Source organism: Oncorhynchus tshawytscha, linkage group LG21 (assembly GCF_018296145.1).
Source record: "Oncorhynchus tshawytscha isolate Ot180627B linkage group LG21, Otsh_v2.0, whole genome shotgun sequence".
Lineage (NCBI taxonomy): Eukaryota > Metazoa > Chordata > Actinopteri > Salmoniformes > Salmonidae > Oncorhynchus > Oncorhynchus tshawytscha.
The window spans coordinates 8,803,855-8,821,491 of NC_056449.1; the positions used below are offsets into that span (position 1 = coordinate 8,803,855).

A 17,637-nucleotide genomic window follows, 5' to 3' on the forward strand; every position below is an offset into this window, starting at 1 on the left:
TCAATAAGAGTGCCATCACTGTTTTGGATCCTAAAAAACTATAACGAAAGCCCCAATGGTAATGTGGGGATATCACAAAAGCACAGAATAGAAAAAAGTTGAAATCTTGGGCAATTACTTTCAGAAGGTTATTGAAGTAGGTGGGGCTACTACAAATCATGACAGCTTAGAAACACTACTACAGCCAGCTATATACAGTACATCTCAACCTTCTCTCTCTCAGTGCCTGTGTGTTGTGCAGGGCAGGAGCCCAGATAGATCAGTTGTCCTGTTTCCCTTTTTAGGCTATCACACCACCACTAGGACAGACTTGGCCCTGTTACAGCACCAGAGCTATGTGGAACGCTGCTATGTCAACATGTGCTGTGGGAAGGCCAGGCTAGCTCATACCCCAAAATTGAGGATTTGTATTTTCGTAACTTGACACAATGTTACATTTGGATTACATTTACACTTGGTACTACATTTTAGTAAACAAATGACCAACTACATCACATCCTTTAGAATGAATGGAACCTAGTGAAACGGTTTTCTGTTTGCTCGGGCTACTGTGCAAACAGGGATTATTAGAATTGGTGCTCGGCCTATGAGAGGGATCCCATCTGCTTCCTTTGACCACCTTTTGCTTTTGCTCATCAGTGCAAATGTGGTTCCTTTAATTGAATGTTGACTTCAATCTGGCCAGTCATTTCAAACTGTTGCTAAGCTTGAAATAAGATGTTGTGCCCATCAACAGAGTACTTCAAATACAGACTGTTATGTAGATTGTTTCAATAACACTAGTTTGGATGATAAATCGATCTCATTTTTGAATTCGTATTATGATCCCAGGGCACTGTTTTCCATATGAAAGCCTTAATCCAGATTAAACATTCATGTTTTTCCAGAGCAGTACAATAATAGCTCAAAGGCACAATGTTACCCATAGCTCAGCCCAAAATGAAAATCACTCCCCCAGTGTAACCAGATGGGTCTCAGACAGGCAATGATGTGGGCGCTGCATTGTGAATGTCTGCTGGAGGCCCTCCTCCTATTATTAATTAATGTGAGTGGCGAGACAGCGCTGTGGGTCAGTGGCTGCAAACCGTAGTGGTTGTTTACTTTCTGGAAGGAAGGCGGCAGTGTAGAACCAAGGCCCTGTCATTAGTGGCCTAGCAGGTCTTTAGGACCCCACCCTGTATGTACACACACACTCCCTATTCTGTCATTGAACAAAAAGCTGAAGACAATCCGAGCCAAGATTCAAACTAATGAAATCAGTTTGAAACAGTATATCCAACAGTCATCAGAGGCATATAGATGTTCAGTGGTGTACTATTCCGTAGTAACATTCTGTAGCCCTAGTTAGTAGATCATTCTAAACGAAAGCAGAGCGACTTCAGAGGGAACATAACCCTCCGACATAAATTCAGCTGTCAGGTCTCTCAGAGATGTTAGGTGCGTGGGGCCATGGGTATATAGGGCAGGGCATAAGGACGTTGTGCTAAGCCTTTGCTGCTGCTTCTGCTGCTGTGTGTGTGTGTGTGTGTTGTGTGTATGTGCATGTGTGTGTGTGTGTGTGTGTATGTGTGTGTCATTGCCAGCTGACGAAGTGGTCAGAGCCTCGGATGAGTCTAGTCAGCAGATGAAGCCCATGCCTGATTGGACACTGGGGTAATGACTTAACGAGATGAAGGATGTACACATAGGGCAGTTCCAGGATATGTTATCCTTGTTATGGAAAACATTTAAAGTAAGCAAATCTCTCAGATTTTACTTTGCATTTTCCATACTGACTGTACTGGGACTAACTGTTTATAAAATTACAATTTTCTTAAGTATTGTTGTGGGTTGTTAAGAAGGTTCGCTTGGAGATGTTTTTGTTTGTTGTCATGAGTAGACAGACTGCAGGGCAAATTCTTTCCTCCCTATGTCAGCTCTTGTTTAGCAAGACCACACACCGTGACGTAATCACAGCTCCATTATGTGAATGGTTCCATAGAAATTGAGGCCATCTAGTGGCCATTGTAATAATGTATTAACTTGTAAAGATGTTACAATGTTACAAGGCGTCAATAATAAAATGAAACATACTTACATTTGCCTCATACTGAATGTTTATCCTGTTTTATTTCCATCGGTGTAAAGATACCACCTCTCTATCCACTCATTATGGACATCACAGGAGATCATAGGTCAAATTGAACTCAATTAAATGTGAGGGGATTCTGGTAGTACCAACAATCTGGATTTCTCTCTTCCATTGTTAAAGGAGGGGCACTAGATGTAAAAAAAATAAATAATTGTTTTTAAAACCACATCATGAAACATCTTTGTTAAAATTGGCCATGAGCAGGTGTCCTGATCTGGCCAAGCTAAATCACAATGCAATCAAAAACGTGATTCATTTTATAAATATTTCCACAATATGTGGTTGGAATAATATTGTGAAATTGTGAAAATTATCATAATACCCTTTTAGCATAAGAGCTGTTTGAAAAGACAGCCTGAATTTCCAGCATATTTTGCTGGGATGGAGTTTTGGACTGCCAGGTGAGATCACCATTGGCGTAAATGTGTTAATAAACCAATAAGAAAGAGCTTTCCAAACCTCTCTGCCAATTACAGCTAGTTCTCAGATTTCCCCTACCCACTCAGAATAAATCCAGAAAGTTTTAGCAAAATTCTAGCTTGAGAAATGTATCTTTACTAAGAATCTATTTTTGTTCATTTTTAACTCTTTTAATTGAAAACAATCAGAGTAAGGTGCTTAATTGTTACCCAGAAATGATTTGATATTCAGATAAAAACGGCCGCATTGGACCTTTACAGTAGAGCAACCTATCCGGTTGAAGGCCGATCTAACAAACACCCGAATGATTGGTAGACAGGTTACCACTGTGTTTCCCAGGTTGCACCACCTACATGAGGTGACCACAGGATTAGTGGAATTATTGAGCCCTGATTAGTTATCTGGTACATACAAGATGCCACAAGAGAAACACACTCAAACAAACGTATGGACACTGACATCCTACTGTAAGTATGCTGAGATGTTATTTTGTTTATATTCTATCTATCATTTCACGCGGCTTCTATTTTCATAGATTTACCCCTGAGAACAGTGGTGAAAGTGTTCTATTTGCGGGATTAAACAAGTAATATGAACGAGTTTTTGAGTGAACAATGCTGTGTGTGGATTGGATATTTTGTCATGGACTAATACAGTTTTGCATAATTTATATGATGGGCAATGCATTTAGGCTTTTGCACATTGTTTACATTAAGAGGTTGTACACATGGTTATCACTGTTTACTAATAAAGCACACTCTGTTGTCTTCAGATTCAACCATATCAATATTCATCATTGCAGTCAGTGACGTATTTTATTTAAATCAGTTTTTTCTTTTTACTTTAATCTGACAACGTGCTTAATTTGCACTTTTATGGTCTAAATGTCTGAACTTAAATAGCCTTTTATTGCTACATTGGAATTTGTATAGAGACAAACATTTATTTGATAAATAATTCACCTGACACCCGAAACCGTATCAATAAGAAATATGAATATTGAAAATATATTCTGTAGGTCAGGGATCAATTTTGGGACGATTTTTTTCTTGCGCGGATGGTCGAGGGGCCGGGAAACATAAATTCACTCTGGCTATCTACTCCGATTTCAGAGGACTCTGTCTGAATGAGCCAGAGTACAGAATAACTGATTAATTTCCGAATGTGCAACACCTGTTGAATATGACCGGTGTCAGTAAAACGTAAAACAAATTTGTTTTATTCAATTGTTGCCAGCAGCACAGTTACAGTCACCACAACACTCTATCTAGATTTCATGATATCAGCTTAACCAGCTCTGATAGGGCGAGTAAAAGGACGGAGTGAGTTGTTCTCTCATTTGTGACTGGAAGTAGCTAGCCAAATTTAGCCAGTTAGCTTGGGTGCTTGACTGCAGTTGTGACAACGCTTGGATCAACCCTACTGTGGCTCTGAACGCCTCGAGAGTGATACGCTCTGAATTTAAGAACGGACAATATGACAGCGCTCTGAATCTACGAACGCCAGAGTGCACTGAATTTATGAACATCCACAATTACACATAATTTGTATACTACAAATTGACCACAGATATAATACTTCACTAAAACATAATAATTTCAAACCATGCTTACATTTGTGTACAATCACATCTCTATTATGCGTGGGAATACTTGGGAACATATTTCCAAAATTAGATTGTATATACAGTTGAAGTCGGAAGTTTACATACACTTAGGTTAGAGTCATTAAAACTCGTTTTTCAACCACTCCACAAATTTCTTGTTACAAACTAATATTTTGGCAAGTCTGTTGTGTCATGCACACAAGTAATTTTTCCAACAATTGTTTACAGACAGATTATTTCACTTATAATTCACTGTATCACAATTCCAGTGGGTCAGGAGTTTACATACACAAAGTTGACTGTGCCTTTAAACAGCTTGGAAAATTCCAGAAAATTATGTCATGGCTTTAGAAGCGTCTAATAGGCTAATTGACATCATTTGAGTCAATTGGAGGTGTACCTGTGGATATAGGCCTACCTTCAAACTCAGTGCCTCTTTGCTTGACATCATGGGAAAATCAAAAGAAATCAGCCAAGACCTCAGAGAAAAAATTGTAGACCTCCACAAGTCATCCTTGGGAGCAATTTCCAAGCGCCTGAAGGTACCACGTTCATCTGTACAAACAATAGTACGCAAGTATAAACACCATGGGACCGCGCAGCCATCATACCGCTCAGGAAGGAGATACGTTCTGTCTCCTAGAGATGAATGTACTTTGGTGTGAAAAGTGCAAATCAATCCCAGAACAACAGCAAAGTACCTTGTGAACATACTGGAGGAAACGGGTACAAAAGTATCTATATCCACAGAAAAACTAGTCCTATATCGACATAACCTGTAATGCCGCTCTGCAAAGATGAAGCCACTGCTCCAAAACAACCATTAAAAAAGCCAGACTACGGTTTGCAACTGCACATGGGGACAAAGATCGTACTTTTTGGAGAAATGTCCTCTGGCCTGATGAAACAATAATAGAACTGTTTGGTCATAATGACCATTGTTATGTTTGGAGGAAAAAGGGGGAGGCTTGCAAGCCGACGAACACCATCCCAACCGTGAAGCACGGGGTGGCAGCATCATGTTGTGGGGGTGCTTTGCTACAGGAGGGACTGGTGCACTTCACAAAATAGATGGCACCATGAGGAAAGAAAATGATGTGGACATATTGAAGCAACATCTCAAGACATCAGTCAGGAAGTTAAAGCTCGGTCACAAATGGGTCTTCCAAATGGACAATGACCCCAAGCATACTTCCAAAGTTGTGGCAAAAAGGCTTAAGGACCACAAAGTCAAGGTATTGGAGTGGACATTACAAAGTCCTGACCTCAATCCTATAGACAATTTGTGGGCAGAACTGAAAAAGTGTGTGCGAGTAAGGAGGCCTACAAACATGACTCAGTTACACCAGCTCTGTCAGGAGGAATGGGCCAAAATTCACCCAACTTATTGTTGTAAGCTTGTCGAAGGCTACCCAAAATGTTTGACCCAAGTTAAACAATTTAAAGGTAATGCTACCAAATACTAATTGAGTGTATGTAAACTTCTGACCCACTGGGAATGTGATGAAATAAATATTTCTCTCTACTATTATTCTGACATTTCACATTCTTAAAATAAAGTGGTGATCCTAACTGACCAAAGACAGGGCATTTTTACTAGGATTAAATGTCAGGAATTGTGAAAAACTGAGTTTAAATGTATTTGGTGAAGGTGTATGTAAACGTCTGACTTCAACTGTGTGTGTGTGTATTTTATTTTTGTACTAAATCTGCCCGAGTCTCGCCAGTTGGATAACCATGCTGTCATTTGAAGTCTTGTTGCTAGTTTATGCTCTACCTGACTAGTCTGGGCTTAGGCAGCTTAGGGAGATTGAGCAGATGCAGAGGGCAGAGAGCTGAGGCCTGCTGGATTTATTTAGCACACCTCAGATGGACACACTCACACACCTGCTGTTTGGTTCTACACAGTCTGTGGCAGACTACACACATGTACAAATATTTGTCAGACAACTGGTAGGCTATGTAACCAGACTGTGCCAGCCAGTTCAGCCACATAGTTCCGTAACATGTAGTCGAGAGTCTCCATACATTTATGCTGTGCATTGTAAAACAATAAAACAAACCCCATGGTGGAAACCGATGGACTAGTTTATGGGGATAGCAAAAAAGGATATACAGTAAGCAGGTAATGCACAGACCCAATGAATAGTGTATCCCGAAAGGGATAGGAATGCACTGTGGGTACAAACGAAGTTACCTAGTTTAGCCAGGTACTATAACCCATGCTCTTAGAGAAAAGGGTTGAAAGGGTTCTTTGCGTGTCCCCATAGAAGAACCCTTTTGGGTTCCATGTAGAACCCTCTGTGGAAAGGGTCCTAATGGAGCCCAAAAATGGTTCTACCTGGAACCAAAATGGTTCTACTTGGAACCAAAAAGAGTTATTCAAAGGGTTCCCCTTTGGGGACAGCTGAAGAACCATTTTACGTTCTACAAAGAGTATTTTTTTTCTAATAGTGAAGTTTATATAGTCACACAGATAATGCTAACCTTTGTCAAAGAGATTTCAAACAGTAAATAAATGATCAACTTTTACATAAAGATCTAAATGGCTCTGAAGTCCTCAGGGGTTTATTGGCCCTGACCCTGATCACCTGACAGTAGCCTTTGTTACCTCAGCTGACTTAGCACCGGTCATTCTGTAAGTCTATAGTTTGCACGTCGACCCTGTGTCAAAATGAGCTCTTCTTTCAGGTGGGGACTGAGGAGAAGATGGTTGCCGCTGTGCTCACCTTGTTCTGTTTCACCACAACTGAACATGTTCAACCTGATAACCAACTGCTGCAGCTGGGTCTCCAAGTTCCAGCAACCCATCAGGTAAGAATTACTTTCTCTCAAATGGATTAACATTAACAGTCCCTCAGTCACTTGTGATTACAAATACTCTGACTTAAATTGCTCCATATGCTAACTCCAGCCCCATGTCTCGTATTTTCACACAGGAAAGTCAATGTACTCGTGGTCGGTCTTGATAAAGCAGGAAAAACATCCACTGTCAGGGGGATGTTAAGAGGTAATGTAACAGTGACTTCAATACAAAACAATTAACAGTAACATTATAGTAGACATTACACAGAAATCTGCGTATGGCTGACTGAGGTCCTCTTGTAACTATTCTCGCTGTCTGCAGTGCCCCCGGTGGACGTGGGTCCAACACATGGGTGTGTCCGCACGGAGCTGAGAGTGGAGAACTTCCTGGTCACCCTGCTTGACATCAGTGGGGCCCCGGAGTTGCGGGGGTCCTGGAGGGATCTCTATGGGGAGGTCCATGGGTTCATCTTTGTGGTGGACTCCAGTGACCGGCAGAGGATTAAAGAGGTCAAGGAACTTCTGACGGACCTGCTGAAGCAACCTAGAGTGGCGGGAAAACCACTACTGGTGTAAGGAATAATTCTTATATCAAGTTTGAGTTCATGTGAATAGAATACTTGATCAACCTTAAAATAAAAAGTAAAGCTATATTTGTTATATTTATAGTTTATAAGTATGTTATACAATATTCTATGAGATGTACATGACAAAGTGACAGAATCTATACTACCTACATTAAAACCTTAGTGTTGCCATGGTACAGTGGGCAAGGAAGCACAGTAACGAAACTGATTAGTGCTTTCAGTGTAGTTTTTTTTCCTTTTTTGATTCCACTGAATAAACTGTGTTGTGTTTTAGGCTGGCCAACAAGCAAGACAAGATGAATGCCCTGCTGGGATGTGAGATAATTGAGCTCCTGTCTCTGGAGAGACTGGTGAACCAGAGCCGTTCTCTGTGCCACATTGTGAGTCTAGTTCTCACACACACCACTCTCCACACAGCCAGACAGAAGAGCTAGACAGACAGCCAGACAGAAGAGCCAGACATAAGATCCAGACAGACAGACAGCCAGACAAACTGACAGCCAGGCAAACAGACAGACAGACAGATTATGTTTATTATGTTCAAGAGACAGATAGATACATAGACAGACAGAAATCCATGTAGGCCAAATATATTTGATTATGTTGTGCCTTTTCGCTCTAGGAGCCTTGCTCAGCCTTAATAGACCTGCGGAGGTGGACAGACAGGAAGACGCTGCGGGGTCTTCGCTGGCTTCTGCGTGCTGTCAATCTGGATTACCCAGAACTCTGTTCTCGCATAATCAGGGACATCAGGGACAGGAGACCTCTAGCACCAGACGAGAGGGACAGGCGTGGGAAGATAGAGAGGAGCCGCAAGCCCAAAGAGGAAAGGTAAGAGCGACCATAACTATCCCAATTGGCACAAACTGGTTGAATCAACGTTGTTTCAATGTAATTTGTCAACGTATTGTGACGTGGATTTTAAAAAGTAATCAATGGAAACTGTTGCTTTGAGTGTGAAATTTAAGGTTACAATACAATTTTCAAGATAGACACACCCTGTATAAAATATGTTGAATTTGTACCTTTGAAACTATTTCAGAACTTCAACGTCATATACACTATTTAAAAAATATAGCAGCACCTCCTACTGGAGAGTTGATCTAAAGCTATTCATTTGGTTTCCCATCCAGGATTTTAACTAAGCCCAGCTTTGATTTTTGTCACTGACTACTACCAATGTGCTATCGTGAGAATGATTATTGAGAGATCCCTTAATAACTAAATATATTCACTGTTGCTATTGAAGTCATTCCAAAGGGTAGGTTTAACAGGGCAAATTAAATGAAACCATACTTATTAGGTAAAATATCATCAATTATACTATTTAAGCCTATATAGCATTTGCAAAGTCATCAACAGCCATTGTTAAATATTTTATTAAACAATAGCTCAAAGATTTTTTTGTTTTTTTTGTTTTACAATAAAAAACATAAACATACAAATGACAACATACAGACTTACACAAACATCCACAACATCCCCCCTGCCCAGACCCACCTGCTCACACCCCCATCTCCAGTGGCCCTCTGCCACATGGCCTCAAACTGCACCATTTTGTTTCTCGCTCACGCACTTTCAACATTTAGATAAAGCATTTGACCTTTCCATTGTGTTAACGATGGAGGATTGGTAGATTTCCAGACAAGTAAACTCTCCAATTCACATCTCCAAATAAACCAAAAATACAAGTTAAATAATAGGATTAAGCCAGTGGCTCAAATGAAATTATCCAAGCATATCCTTTAAATGTTGACATTTGGTTACAATGTCAACCAAACACAATTCAATTATCTTTTTGTAGTAAGAGTAAATAGCTTAAAGTAAAGGCTCTTACAAACTAATGTAAACGTATTTATTCAACCTTAAAATGAGTAACACTTCCATGGACAAATTGAGGTTACTGGAACTGTAAATGTCTTCTTACAGTACGTAATCATAGAAAGCGTGCAAGTTCAAGATAGCATGCAAAGCTCGCAGGTCTGTGGAGATCTTCACAATTGCTGTAATAATCTGAGCAGAATCTTGAACAGCATTGATCACTTGCACTATGTACTTTTAATGTAATCTCAACAGCAATCCATTTGTTTCTGCTATTAGGTAATGCACAGTGATAACCCGTTACGTTGTTGTATAAATACAAAATGTCTGACATTGTATTTCCATTTGAACGTTGGTGTCCTTTTAGATGGTTGAAAGCACAGTGATAACACATTGGGAATTCAACAACCTGTCTGTCTATTGGAGTCGGTGAATAAAAGTTATAAATCTCATTGATCAACTTCTCAACCAATTGGTATCCACATTTCCACGTTGAAATGACATGGTGTGCCCATGAGTGGGATGTGCCTTCAGTTAGACAGGATATCATCTGTCTTGGCCAATGTGTTAATATTGCATTCACAGAATGTATCCATGAACTACTGCAAAGACATGGCCCATGTTAGCTAAAGCATCATGGTATGGACCCTTTCTTATGTGAAATGTCTATGTGTAGAATCCGTGCCAGCAAAAATGACCTTCGTAAAGTACAAAGCCCTCATGAAAGGGACCTAAGACCCAAGACCCCCTCGCTACAACCCATTCGAAACATCTTGAAAAAGGTAAAGACATTGAAATGTACAAATCAACTGATAATCTTTAGTTGTAGATCCATTTGATCTTGATAAGATTCCAATTGATTATTTGTAGTGAAACAATCTACTAGTTTTAGTACATCTGGAGGTGCACATTCATTTTCACTGCTGGAATATGTGAACTGAAAAGCCTTGTTTATTGTAGGAGAGCACTCTGAAAAAGAGGCTTAATAAAAAGAAGAAACAACAGGTGAAGATTAAGGACACAGAAGAGAAAAGCGAAGGAGAGAATGCGGAGGAGGAGGAAGGTAGCACAGAGGCAGACCCAGAACACAGTGTGCAGAAAGAGAAGGCCAACAGTCCCCTAATACCTCCGAAACGAAGGAAGCTGAAACGTAAAGCCAAAGTGAAGGAAGAGACCCAAGAGCTCCCAGAATCAGTTGACAACGAAGACAAAGACAACTTGAATAAAGGTAGCTGTGCTCCTCAAACAACACTTCAATCTACCTCCAATGTATTGGAGCATGTTTTATGATGTATTAACAAGTTACAACATGTTGTTGGCACTTTTTAATATTGAAATGTGCATCTGAGTTGATAACGTTCACATTTTCTCATCTGTTGATAAAGGGGACAAGAAGAAGAAGAAAAAAGTGGTGAAAGTGAAAAAGAACAGGATAAACTCTGAGAAGATGCCAGGAGCATACTCCCAGCCAGTTGACCTCTCTGCGACCTTTGGTGAGCCCCCAGTCTCTCCTTTTTAACTCACACTGAAATGCAATGCAAAAAATGAGACTGTCTGAGATATGTGATTTCCCTGTTTCTTGATAGATCTTTACCGAAAAGCCATTTTGGCTCTGAAAGAGCGACAGAATCAGGGCCAGTGAGAGGAGAGGGCTGACAGAGAGTCCTAGGTGCAGTGTGTGATGACGCAGTCTGCTATCCTGGCAAGGGCAGCACTCCAGTGATTTATAAACACGCTGAGACACCTTAGTGACTCACCCCCAGCCTCTTCCCTGCAAACCACCCAGACAGCGACCTGACTGACTGATTGACAGAGGGAGACATGCCCTGCCTGCAAATCCTCCACAACCTCATTTTCCATTCAATTACCTCACATTTCTAACTTCTGGATTACAATTGGAGTATTCAACAGCTTTTGAAGGACAATTTCAAAATACTTGATGGATGTTTTTCTTCGCTGCTACTGTGCAGGAACTGCAAATCCACAATGCACCCCCTGAGAAATGTGTTTATTTTATCTTACCAAAATATGTTATATGAAATATTTATTTATTAGTGGTTACTTAATTATCTGCAGTATAAGTAAACAGTTGTTTACAAACATGATGAATGTACTGGCCAAAATATTTTAATCCCTCATAAATATGAATAGAGTTTATCTGTGTATATTGTAATTTTGATGGAAAAAGTGACATGCTTTTGTAATGTTCGTTTTCTTTTTATATGACTATTTGACAAATGTCTCACAGACCCTGTTTTTCAACAACACAAAAGGGTCAGTGAAAGGAAAATAGAATTTGAAGAGAACACCAGCAGGTCAATTTTGAACAAAGAACAAATACAAAACTGAAATGTACAATAAACAATCACGTGCTTCCTTTTACAATGTACCATATGCCTTGAAGTGTGCTCGTGTTCGTTCACCTTGAAGATGATAATGCTCTGTTGTTTGACCCAGATTCAAAACAGTCCAAACAAATAGGTCAAGCGCCAAACTAATAGTCAGCCATATGTAACCATGTTTCCTATTTCATTCGGTATTAGCTATTATTTACTTATGCATGCTGGAAAAGAAACTGCTAAAAAAATATATATATATTGTTGGACTATGTACAAATAATATCCATTCGTAATTTATGTAATTATATTACATATAAACTGATAATATATCTTGGTATGGGCTCCATAATTGGGCATTTGGACCTTGAACCCTGTGTACAAATTCACTTTCGCCATTTTTTCGCTCTTCGAGAAGCCCACCCCCCTCAGCATCTTGACAGGACAGAACACATTACAGCCAGTTGTTTCAGTGAATAGGCCTCCACTAAATAGCGGCCGCGCCGAGACACACAGGTTGGTGGGGGGATCGGGACACACAACACTGAAGATGGCTTCACCGAGGACGATAACAATTGTGGCCCTCTCTTTTGCTCTTGGTCTTTTTTTCGTCTTCATGGGCACTATAAAGCTCACACCAAGATTAAGCAAAGATGCGTACAGTGAGATGGTAAGTAAACCTTTAGCAACAAACCGCAGCTGGAAGCGAAAGCCATTGTTCTGGCTATGGACGCTCTCAGGCTCTAATGTGCTGTGCGCTGCTGACCCACATTTGGATCATGAAATAAAATAGCATATCATATCTAACTGACACATATGATTTGAATGTATGTTTTGTTTCAATCTTGGGAATGAATTTAAGCAAGCAAGGAGATGATGGTACCTGCTGCATTATTATATAGCCTATAATAGGCAAAATTATTTATTGAAGTCTGACGATAGAAATACATGACTATTATGACAAAAAAACTAAATATTACCATTAGGCATTTCAGATAAACCCACATAATTGAAATCGAATGAATTGGCTACAGGTATATAGGCCTGTTTGTTTGAAATACGATAAGACTAGGATATAGGCTAACAGTAGCCTACACGTTTGTTCAGTAGTGTTTTATGGCGAATTATTTGTTATTATTAGCCAAATATGACTTAATGGTATTTGAAGGTACATTTTAGACTAGGCAGCGCATTCGAACAAATTCTATAGTCAAATTCTGGGATTCACTAGCCGACCAGTCGATTAAACTCTTTAATGATGGAGTTGAGCGGCGACTACTGTGGGCGGACTGGAGCTCCGACATCACGACATTGTTCTGTGTAATTTCGAGCTATTCTTTGGGTGCTGAAATCAGTCGTTTTTGTTAAAAACGTCCCTTTATGTGATGTCGGAGCTCCAGTCCGCCGACACTAGCCCCCACTCAACTCCATTGCAAATCGTGGAGTTGAGTTTAATTAGCTAGGGGTGCACCTGCCGGTGTGGGGCTGATGTTGAGTTTCTCCCTACCAATGATGTTAATGCTCATCTGTGCTTTTCTCTTCATTCATATATGTTCTAATGTAATTCTTATTATATGGTGAATAGGCCCCTTCATTAGCCTATATTTTGGTCATTGAGTATTATTATTATTTATTTATTTTTGTACATTTACCACATTTTCTCCCCAATTTAGTGATATCCAATTGGTAGTTACAGTCTTGTCCCAGTACGGAATAGGTAGAGGTGAAGGTCGAGAGCCATGTGTCCTCCAAAACCTGACGCCGCCAACCAGCACGGCTTCTTGACACACTGCTCGCTTAACCAGGAAGCCAGCCGCACCAATGTGCATCCGATCTGGCAACCTTGTCAGCGTGCATGTACCCGGCCCGCCACAGGAGTCGCTAGAGCGCGATGGGACAAGGACATCCTGGCCAGCCAAACCCTCCCCTAACCCGGACGAAGCTGGGTCAATTGTGTGCCGCCTCATGGATCTCCCGGTCATGGCCGGCTGCGAAACAGCCCGTGATCGGATCTGTAGTGATACCTCTAGCACTGCGATGCAGTTCCTTAGACCGCTGCACCACTCGGGAGGCCCCAACGATAGAACATTTTATGTAATAGGCCGATATCAAGGACAGTGGTTTTGGTGGTGCTTGCATAGGCTACTTACAAGTACAACTCTTAAACCCTATAGTTAGACTATTTTGTGAAAAACAACAGAAAAATATCTGTTAGTGTCAGTGGCGATTTTAGCATGTACATCTTGGTGGGGCAACCTCAACAACAACAAAACAATGTTTAGATGCATGCCAGCAAAGCCACTACCCAACACGTATCAAAACATGAATTGCACTATAACGGTGACAAACGGTGCCCACAAACTGTTAGGACTACATAAAGCTCTCCCAACAGCAGAGCTTTCTTTTCAGGAACATGGAGTGAATCCTTACCACTGCTACACCTGGCTATCAACGGAGCCTTGTCTGGCAGGGAAACAGTTCATTCAGCCTCATTTACTGCCTTTTAAAAAAAACATATGGCTGACTTGCTTAAACAAACGTGGTTTCTACTGACAATTGAGATGTACAAACTATGGCATAAGAGGACGACGAGCGGATAAGAGGCAATGCGTAATTTCTATTAAGACATTAAATGTATCGTCTCACTCCAACTTTTGATATAGATCTGGAACTTCCTTACAGGTTCTACAAATCGGAGAAAGTATATACTGTAGCCTATAGTATACCACTAATGAGCAAGTTCTCTCTTTGATATCTATGAAAATGAATGCTGAAATGTTCTCTCTCACGTTTTTTTCTTTAGAAAAGGGCATACAAAAGCTACGCAAAGGCCTTGCCAGGTCTAAAGAAGATGGGTATCAGTTCGGTGCTGCTCCGTAAGATCGTTGGCTCACTAGAGGTGGGCTGTGGTGTGGTTCTGACGTTGGTGCCAGGGAGACCCAAGGATGTGGCTAACTTCCTGCTCTTGCTGGTCATGCTGGCGGTCCTTTTCTTCCACCAGCTAGTAGGAGACCCCCTGAAACGATATGCCCATGCTCTGGTCTTTGGCATTCTGCTCACCTGCCGACTGCTCATTGCCCGGCAGAGTGAGGACCGGCCTGAGAGGGAGGAGAGCAGGGAAGAACACATCAATGTCCAGGAAAAGAACAAAGTCAAGCAGTCCTAATCCAGCCCAATCGTCTAGTCTGGGCAGAGCAACAGCAAAATGGAACCTTGTGTATTTCTTTGGATTGTAGCAATTCTGATTCAAAAGAAACACAGTCGCTATTTTACAAGTGATATTTTTATGTTTCTTTTTGACACAAATACTAATTTGAGTGACTTTGTTGGCTTTGAGACTGCTAATGTTTTCCGCTATTGAAGATTGGTACTTTTCTATTTTTCACATTTTAGCTAGAAAGCTAATGATATCCCTTGAATTCAATTGTTATTTTACAACAATTAAGCATAGTTCATATTAAATGGTTTAAAACAAACTCATATCCTATCACCACTGTTCAAGATATATTGTTGGTGAATATTGACTCACATTTATTTAAATATAATACACAATATCACATATTTCCATTGGTATTAGTAAAATAAGAATCATTTCAGTGAATTCAGATGACTTTCGTTAAAGCTTTTACCTGTTCATTCGATTTTCTTGTAAGTATTCCTATGCATGAAAATGTACCCCTTTTCCCCAAAGAAAAATTGAACGGTCAAATGACAAGTCTTTCGCTCATCACAAATTGATGAATCACTTTGTTGCACCCAACACTTTTGTTCAAGAACTCATATGGAGGAGAGACCTATAGGAAGGCATTTTGCTAGCAATTATGTACATACATAATATGTCTATGGTTGCTAGCCTAGTGCTGTCTCTATGTCTCTGGAACACAGTCAGTAGTCCAGCTACTTTGTCAAATGCTGTGTCAATTGACATGTCCAATAAAGGACTTGATATTTGTCTCTTAATAAAGGACTGTCTCTCTTTACATCCAGTGACAACAAAGGCTTATGTTTATCTGTGAGTCTATTTTGCGCTTTGATTTTTTTTAATAGTATTCTGTTGAATTACTATATTAGATAAGTATTCATATGAGTATTAACATTACCACTGGGTTCTTCTTGTAATGTAAATGTATTTGATTAATATATAAGTGGTGCTACCTTCAGTAATGATGAGTAGATAAAGGGAGGTTTTTGGTCAGATGAGCGGTTGTTCAGGTGGTCTTTAACATTCACAATACTTCTGCAAAACAAGATGAGCTCAATAAAAAAATGTACAGGTGGATCTCCAAGCTGTGTGTTCATTGTGTATCATTTCAATCCAGTTCAAGTCAGCAGTTATTTGCAAAACATTCCAAACATAAAGTGTGTGAAAAGAAGAATGAACGCTTGGATTTGCATTCAGTTCATTGCAAATTTAGAGTACCTGAACTTGCATCCTTGAAGTGAATGAGCCTACTACACACAATTATGTATATAAATCATTACCTTCACATCAGTTTATGCATGTAGGAAGGAAAGCGAACTGGCAGATGGGTCGAGTTTGAAGTTGAGGAAGTATAGGGCTTAGCGTGTCTCTCGAGGGGGCTAAAAAGAGATTTTGGCTTAGAAAATATTAATATTTTCAAGAGTTGGGTAATTGGCTAAGTGAGGTGAGTTTTAGGGAAAGAGAGAGGAGGTTGAAAAGACTAAGGGATTTGAATCTGTTGAAGCTCGCAATAACAAGGGAGAGGGTATGTCGAGGAAGATTGGTGTCAAGTTCAAACATGTGAGCCGGACGCCAGTTCAAGTTCTGGAGGTGAAATGGAAGGGGTAGAAGGTGTTGTGAGGAGCTCAGAGCCCAAGCCTTGCATTGATGGACATGGTTATGATAAAGATACGTTTGGTCCAGTAGGAGTGGCATTTTTGGAGAAAGTGGATCCTTGCCTTTTATGTGGATCCATTTGTGGTTTAAGGGCGGTTGGGAAAGGAGTTGGGTGCCATTGAATCAGTGAAGGTAACCTGTAGTGGACTCGTGATACTTGTGATATTTGTTTGTGTTTCTTCTGACCAGAGGGAGCAGGTGCTCCGTGTCACACAACTTGAGTCAAGATCTGTTTCTTGCTTTGCTCTTAGGAACAGGGCACCATTGAAAGGAGTGATTTCTTAAATAAATATGCATATGTATGCAGCATGGTTAACTGCATACGCCCACAATTCTATTGTAATGAATATGCTCGTTCTGCTTTCCCCAAGTATATAATTCCCACTAGACTTTGTTTCCCCAGCATCATAAAAGTAGCCTCTCACCCCAGATTTTTACACACACATAGACACGCACACGCACACGCACACACACACACACACACACACACACACACACACACACACACACACACACACACACACACACACACACACACACACACACACACACACACACACACACACACACAGGGAAGACTACTAATCGCACACGCAAATGCAAACACACAAAATCATAGATAATTATACAATATTATGCATTTCTTAAAAGCACATAGTACAAAATACAGGTTTTGGATGAATTAACACAGACTTTAATAGCTTTATTTACAGATTCATTCTTTCAAAAAAAAATTAAACTTCCAATCCCAATTTGCTTGAGTAACGTTATCGGTGAACGATGAGGTGAGCGTTTTCTGCTTTTTGTTTTCTTTCTTTCTTTCAAAAAATGGGAATCCAAATGTCTTCCTGTAGGAGGCCAGAACCAAATAAAAAGGGGGAGGAAAGAGTGATGATTATGAATCATGAGGGGGGTGGGGCTACCTGCAGATGGGATGGGCTGGGGAGGGGAGTTTCGGAAGGTTAAAACTGAAAAGACAGGTGACTTGATGGGCATGATATGGATGTGGCTACTGCAAAGAAACATCAGTAATGTTTCCTAGCAAGTGCCAAAAGAGTGGAGTGAAGAAAATG

At 40.4% G+C, this 17,637-nt stretch overlaps 2 protein-coding genes across 2 annotated transcripts; both read left to right on the forward strand.

Annotated features, from left to right (window-relative positions):
* The first annotated feature begins 2,829 nt into the window (after positions 1-2,829).
* arl13a (ADP-ribosylation factor-like 13A) lies at positions 2,830-11,759 on the forward strand. Its single transcript, XM_024387625.1, has 10 exons — positions 2,830-3,018; positions 6,849-6,971; positions 7,097-7,167; positions 7,285-7,534; positions 7,824-7,929; positions 8,172-8,380; positions 10,047-10,152; positions 10,331-10,598; positions 10,756-10,863; positions 10,957-11,759. The coding sequence occupies exons 1-10, from the start codon at positions 2,999-3,001 to the stop codon at positions 11,010-11,012; spliced, it is 1,317 nt and encodes a 438-aa protein (XP_024243393.1). The 5' UTR covers positions 2,830-2,998; the 3' UTR covers positions 11,013-11,759.
* Positions 11,760-12,099: 340 nt separating this feature from the next.
* tmem35 (transmembrane protein 35) lies at positions 12,100-15,992 on the forward strand. Its single transcript, XM_024387626.2, has 2 exons — positions 12,100-12,376; positions 14,510-15,992. The coding sequence occupies exons 1-2, from the start codon at positions 12,257-12,259 to the stop codon at positions 14,870-14,872; spliced, it is 483 nt and encodes a 160-aa protein (XP_024243394.1). The 5' UTR covers positions 12,100-12,256; the 3' UTR covers positions 14,873-15,992.
* The last annotated feature ends 1,645 nt before the right edge of the window (positions 15,993-17,637 follow it).